Source organism: Trichomycterus rosablanca, chromosome 5 (assembly GCF_030014385.1).
Source record: "Trichomycterus rosablanca isolate fTriRos1 chromosome 5, fTriRos1.hap1, whole genome shotgun sequence".
Taxonomy (NCBI): Eukaryota; Metazoa; Chordata; class Actinopteri; order Siluriformes; family Trichomycteridae; genus Trichomycterus; species Trichomycterus rosablanca.
Genome location: NC_085992.1, coordinates 35,413,254 through 35,420,438, shown reverse-complemented (window position 1 = coordinate 35,420,438; position 7,185 = coordinate 35,413,254). Strand labels below are relative to the sequence as shown.

Genomic DNA, 7,185 nt, shown 5'->3' with positions numbered 1-7,185 from the left:
TCTCAAAAGAATTACTATAAATGTTTTATGACTGCTTATTTAAAAACAAATGATGGATCTCAGGTAATGAGTTTGCTTTCAAACATTTTTTTAATGAAATATATTTTACAAAACAATCAAAGCCATTTTTGTGTACTAGATAACTTGCATTTTGTTGAAAAAAAGTTTCATGTTAAATTAAATAATTTATGTAAAAACAGTACATGAACAGATATTTAGTGACTTCTGTGAGAGTAAATATTTTAATTTTCTTTGTGACCTCATTTAGGACATAGTGAAGTAGTTCCTCATTTTAGGTCAGTGCATTTAGGAGCTTCATAGATTGTCAGTTTCACGCTGAGTTTGACATTTCTTATTAATATGTCCTTTTTTATAAATGGAAACATATTTCTTTATATAGTGTTTATTCTTGTACACAATGGAAATGGAGAGGAGTGCACAAAGGTATGCATTATTTTACATTTATAAAATAATGTGTATAATGTGTTATAATAAATTTATATTTTAAATGTTATAAACTATTAGATTCTTGGTGCAACATTAAGTCTTAATTCACAACATATTATATTTTTTATTTACAAAGGTTAAAAGTGACCAATACTATTCATGTGAAGGGAGGAATCTGACTTATGTGCCTACCAGTATTCCTTTATTCATAGAGATGCTGGACTTCAGCTTTAATTTCTTGCCTTCATTACAAAAAAGTACATTTCCCAGGCTGGATTATTTGAAAAGGCTTGATCTCACAAGGTAAAGTTATTTGTCTTTGCGATAGTCATTGGTTAACATATATAATAATAATAATAAATATAATTTAAATGATATATAACAAATGAAATGTAAATAGTTTTAAATGAACTATTTTCTTTGATTATAGGTGCCACATTCAGTATATTGCTGATGATGCTTTCCACAATGTGAGGAATGTGACTACTCTAATTCTTACTGGGAACCCTGTCTCATATATAGGACCTGATGGTTTGAACTCTTTACTAAAACTACACAGATTAGTTCTCGTGAACACCGGTCTGCACTCATTAAATATTCAGCTTGAAAATCTAACTGAACTACAAGAACTAAAAGCTGGAACTAACAACATCCAGTCCATTGCTCTTCCACCCTTTATGATAAACTTCAATAACTTCTGCTTACTTGATCTGCATGTCAACAACATATCTACAATAAAGCTAAATCAAACAAGTGTGCTGCGAGGAATGAGAGCAAATATCACTTTGATCCTGTCTAGAAACCCAATATTACACATAGAACCAGGAGCATTTCAAGGCATTTACCTTGAAGAGCTTAACATATTAGGTGCTTTTGTTTCTTCTGCGGCAAAGAGAGATGGTCTCAAAGCTCTCAGAGGCCTTAAGGTCGGAAGACTCAGCATTGGAAACTACAATTTCAAGAAAACAAACGCTGCTGCAAATTATCTTGATGGTCTTTGCTCTATGATTTTTAAAGAAATATATTTGCTCCGAATAGAAAAGTTTGTTTCTGAAGATATGTACACCTGTTTAATCAATGCAACAAAAATCACTCTGAATCATTGCTATATAACAGCTATGCAACATGTCCCATTTCCAAATCTTAAAGAACTTTATATAGCTAACAGTGAAGAGCCAATCGAACTTGAAATTTACCATCTACATTCCTTAGAAAAACTGGTGGTGGTTGAAAATAGACCAACATTACTTAAAGGTTTAAATTACATGCCCAATTTGCAGCATGTAGATCTGAGTAGAAATAATTTAGTTTTTAGTCAATTTGACTGTTGTACACAGTATTTTATAGGGATGCCAAACCTTCGCAGCCTTAATCTGAGTGACAATCAAAATATGTATCTGAGCAAAAATCCATTTGCAGGATTTTCCTCCATTGAGATCTTAGATGTTCGCTTTACAAGATTGGGATTTCTAAGTAGGCAGTTTGAATTGTTCAAAAACCTGAAGAATTTAAAATATTTGGATATATCATATTCTAGTAGCAATATTTTGAGAACTATGACATTTGGTCATTTAAGCCATCTACAAGTATTAAAAGCATCAGGGAACCATTTCCAAGAAGATGCATTAAATTATGTATTTGTAAACCTGACAGCTTTGGAAATTCTTGAAATCTCAGATTGTGGAATTCTGAACATAGAGGCAAGAGCTTTTAAAGGTCTAACCAGACTCAAGCATTTATTTCTTAGTCAAAACAAGCTGGTGGTTTTGGATTTTGTAACTCACCCATATGTAAAAAGCTTAACCATGTTAAATGTAGAAAGAAATACAATTTCAAGCATCTCGAATTATGTTCTGCAAAATCTACCCAAGAATCTTTCTGTACTTGACCTGTCCTTTAATCCTTTTGATTGCTCTTGTTCACAAATAGCTTTTATATCATGGATCACCAGCCATCAACATCTAATTCAACAATCAAATAACCTTTTTTGTAGACAATTGACACAGGGCTCAAAAATTAGAGTCCTTGACTATGACATTGAAAGCTGTGAACACATCAGAAGACTTACAATTGTGTTATCCATATGTGCTGTCACTGTTCTTTCACTTGGAGCTGTTTTGACCTATAAGTTTCAGTTCTACCTGCGGTATGGCTGTATCCTGCTAAGAGGTTATAAAGTCTCCAGACTGCAGGAATTTTCTTATGATGCCTTTGTGATCTACTCCAGCAAAGATGAATCCTGGGTAATGAATGAACTGTTGGAAAATCTGGAAAATGGGATTCCACCCATTCAGCTTTGTCTCCATGTACGGGACTTTGAAGTAGGTAAAACAATAACCTCCAACATTATAGATGAAGGTATCATGGGTAGTCGTAAGATTATTGTGGTTGTTTCTCAACACTTTATTGAGAGTTCATGGTGTCGCTTTGAGTTTGAGGTAGCACAGTCTTGGCTGGTGATGCAAGGCAATGCCAACATCATCATCATCATTTTGGAAGATGTGGAGGAAGAGAAGACAAAGAAAGTATTTGGACTTCATAAACACCTGAAAAAGAATACTTATCTGAAGTGGAGTGGAAACCCTTTGAGTAAAATGAGATTCTGGATTCGTCTTCGAAAAGCTATTACTACTGGAAATTGAGTTTAAGTGTCTTAATAACATTATTATTATTTTTTTAATATAAAATTTATAGCAGACAATTTAAAACGTAATTGTGTAATAGCCCAGGGATTGCAGTTTTATGCTCACCTGCCATGCAATCTAGCAGACCGATATGCTGAGCTGCTTCATGCTCTTTTCTGCCAGTTCTTATGCCGGCATTCTTTTTTATTTATTTCCTGGGAATTCAGCCACGTCTGCTTTTTGTCTGCCACATGATATCCATCCCCATGCAACTAGTGTCAGACCTGGAAGTCACTTTTGTTTTTTGTTTACTCACTGCCAGTTGTATTGAGTTCCCTGCCCTTTTTTCTTGTAAGCCTGAGTTACTATTGCTGGTGGATTGACTAGCTGGTATGGTGGTGGCTTAGCTTTTGAACTTTCTTTTCTTAGTGGCTGTGTGTTTCGCTGGGGGCTTATCAGGGCCAGCTGTAGCCTAGTGATTAAGGTACCAGGCCAGTGACCAGAGGGTTGCTGGTTCAAGCCCAACCACTGCCAGGTTGTCACTGTTGGGCCCTTGAGCAAGGCCCTTAACCCTCAATTGCTCAGACTGTATACTGTAACTGTAATGAAAGTCGCTTTGGATAAAGGCGTCTGCTAAATGCGGAAAATGTAATTGTACATGCCTTTTTAAGGTTTGCTGGGGGTAGATTAGGCTCTTGTCCCTGTGCAGCAAACTACCTTCTTTTCTTTTCTGGGCAAAAACCTGTAGCGGGGTACCCATTACTCCTACTACCATGCTCACCTATCTGTTATTTTACCTCTCTGCCTTGAATGGTGGATTTTGATTTGGTTTAAGCTTAGTTGAGTGTCTTGCAGTTGGTCTTGCAGGTGTGGGACCAGTGGCGTAACTACAGGGGGGGCAAGGGGGGCAGGTGCACTAGGGCCCATGGCGGGTGCCCCCCCCCCCCCCCCCCCACGACATGGACTCAACCACCCACCTCACTGCCCCCCCATTGGCTGCACGTATTATGCATGTATTATGGCAAGCCAAACAGGAAATATATAGCAAACACGATATTCCATATATATATATATATGTATATATATATATATATACAGTATATATATATATATATATATATATATATATATATATATACAGTATATATATATATATATATATATATATATACAGTGTATCACAAAAGTGAGTACACCCCTCACATTTCCGCAGATATTTAAGTATATCTTTTCATGGGACAACACTGACAAAATGACACTTTGACACAATGAAAAGTAGTCTGTGTGCAGCTTATATAACAGTGTAAATTTATTCTTCCCTCAAAATAACTCAATATACAGCCATTAATGTCTAAACCACCGGCAACAAAAGTGAGTACACCCCTTAGTGAAAGTTCCTGAAGTGTCAATATTTTGTGTGGCCACCATTATTTCCCAGAACTGCCTTAACTCTCCTAGGCATGGAGTTTACCAGAGCTTCACAGGTTGCCACTGGAATGCTTTTCCACTCCTCCATGACGACATCACGGAGCTGGCGGATATTCGAGACTTTGCGCTCCTCCACCTTCCGCTTGAGGATGCCCCAAAGATGATCTATTGGGTTTAGGTCTGGAGACATGCTTGGCCAGTCCATCACCTTTACCCTCAGCCTCTTCAATAAAGCAGTGGTCGTCTTAGAGGTGTGGTGGTGGGGTCATTATCAGGCTGGAACACTGCCCTGCGACCCAGTTTCCGGAGGGAGGGGATCATGCTCTGCTTCAGTATTTCACAGTACATATTGGAGTTCATGTGTCCCTCAATGAAATGTAACTCCCCAACACCTGCTGCACTCATGCAGCCCCAGACCATGGCATTCCCACCAACATGCTTGACTGTAGGTATGACACACTTATCTTTGTACTCCTCACCTGATTGCTGCCACACATGCTTGAGACCATCTGAACCAAACAAATTAATCTTGGTCTCATCAGACCTTAGGACATGGTTCCAGTAATCCATGTCCTTTGTTGACATGTCTTCAGCAAACTGTTTGTGGGCTTTCTTGTGTAGAGACTTCAGAAGAGGCTTCCTTCTGGGGTGACAGCCATGCAGACCAATTTGATGTAGTGTGCGGCGTATGGTCTGAGCACTGACAGGCTGACCCCCCACCTTTTCAATCTCTGCAGCAATGCTGACAGCACTCCTGCGCCTATCTTTCAAAGACAGCAGTTGGATGTGACGCTGAGCACGTGCACTCAGTTTCTTTGGACGACCAACGCGAGGTCTGTTCTGAGTGGACCCTGCTCTTTTAAAACGCTGGATGATCTTGGCCACTGTGCTGCAGCTCAGTTTCAGGGTGTTGGCAATCTTCTTGTAGCCTTGGCCATCTTCATGTAGCGCAACAATTCATCTTTTGAGATCCTCAGAGAGTTCTTTGCCATGAGGTGCAATGTTGGAACTTTCAGTGACCAGTATGAGAGAGTGTGAGAGCTGTACTACTAAATTGAACACACCTGCTCCCTATGCACACCTGAGACCTAGTAACACTAACGAGTCACATGACATTTTGGAGGGAAAATGACAAGCAGTGCTCAATTTGGACATTTAGGGGTGTAGTCTCTTAGGGGTGTACTCACTTTTGTTGCTGGTGGTTTAGACATTAATGGCTGTATATTGAGTTATTTTGAGGGAAGAATAAATTTACACTGTTATTTAAGCTGCACACAGACTACTTTTCATTGTGTCAAAGTGTCATTTTGTCAGTGTTGTCCCATGAAAAGATATACTTAAATATCTGCAGAAATGTGAGGGGTGTACTCACTTTTGTGATACACTGTATATATATATACATACAGTATATATATATATATATATATATATATATATATATATATATATATATATATATATTAGGGCTGTCAAACGATTAAAATTTTTAATCGCGATTAATCTCAGAATTTCATATAGTTAATCGCGATTAATCGCATTAAAAAAAATCTGTGTAAATGTTATAGAAAACAAGGATTTTTAAGTGAAATGTTACAATTAAAATGGTGAACACATTTTATGCTAAATGTACTGATGTTAAAAACTGCTGGGACAAGAGAAAACTGTAAGGGAGTTTTATTCACTCACATACTAGGCAGTAAATGTCAGATTGTAGGTTAGAATTTCTCCATCAGCAAACATTGTAGATCAGCGGTGCTTTAGGTGGGATAAGGCGTAGTTATTGTAACAGACTTGTCTGTGGTTGTATCGTGACGATGGTTTGATGGACGTTTCTACACGAAGTGAGTGTGTTTTGACCCTTTGGGGCTTCCATAGTTCATGAACTAACGTGCTCGACTCAGCTTTCCGGTATTCGGTACAGAAGAAGAAGTTAATTAAGTGTAATAAAGTGTTCTGCTCCCGACAACTTGTGAATATAGAGTGTATTTATTTCTTTATTATGCAAGTGCATCACTACCACGATCGGTTACATTATGTTAACAAACCGCAAATGAAAAACGGTGGCAAGTCCGACATTAAAACGTTTGTTCTACCAGTCAAGTGTCAACATGAACTAGAATTTGCGTTAATGGCACTAATTTTTTTAATCGCGTTAAATTGAGGTCGCGTTAATGCGTTATTATCGCGTTAACTTCGACAGCCCTAATATATATATATATATATATATATATATATATATAAATAAAATTTGTTGAGGGGGCCCAAATTTTTGTTTGCACTGGGGCCCATGAGCTTCTAGTTATGCCATAGTTATGTGTGGGACTTTAGCAACGAGGCATGGCACACCCTGTTAAACTTGTTGAAAATTTGTAGTTGTTTTGCAAATATTTTTTACTTTACTGAAGTTTTTTGAATAACTCAGTCTAGTCCATTTTTGTGTGCTGAATAACTTTTTAAAAAATATATTTTAGGAAAGTAGTATGTTAGAAAAATACACCTAAGATTATACCTGTCCAATTTTAATGTCCTTTATTTGAGTTGATTGCTTTTGAACCCTGACAGATTTATGTGGATTTTCTAGCATTAGAAAACAGCACTTAATTGCTCAACTGCTTAAAAATTTGGGTAATTGACTATGACATTGAATTCTGTAAACATATAAAAACACTGACAGCAGGAATCCTTT

At 37.3% G+C, this 7,185-nt stretch overlaps 1 protein-coding gene across 1 annotated transcript; it reads left to right on the top strand.

The window, feature by feature from the left end:
• The first annotated feature begins 360 nt into the window (after positions 1 to 360).
• Positions 361 to 3,089, top strand: LOC134315113 (toll-like receptor 4). Its single transcript, XM_062996076.1, has 3 exons — positions 361 to 444; positions 584 to 750; positions 878 to 3,089. The coding sequence occupies exons 1-3, from the start codon at positions 361 to 363 to the stop codon at positions 3,087 to 3,089; spliced, it is 2,463 nt and encodes an 820-aa protein (XP_062852146.1).
• Positions 3,090 to 7,185: the final 4,096 nt, after the last annotated feature.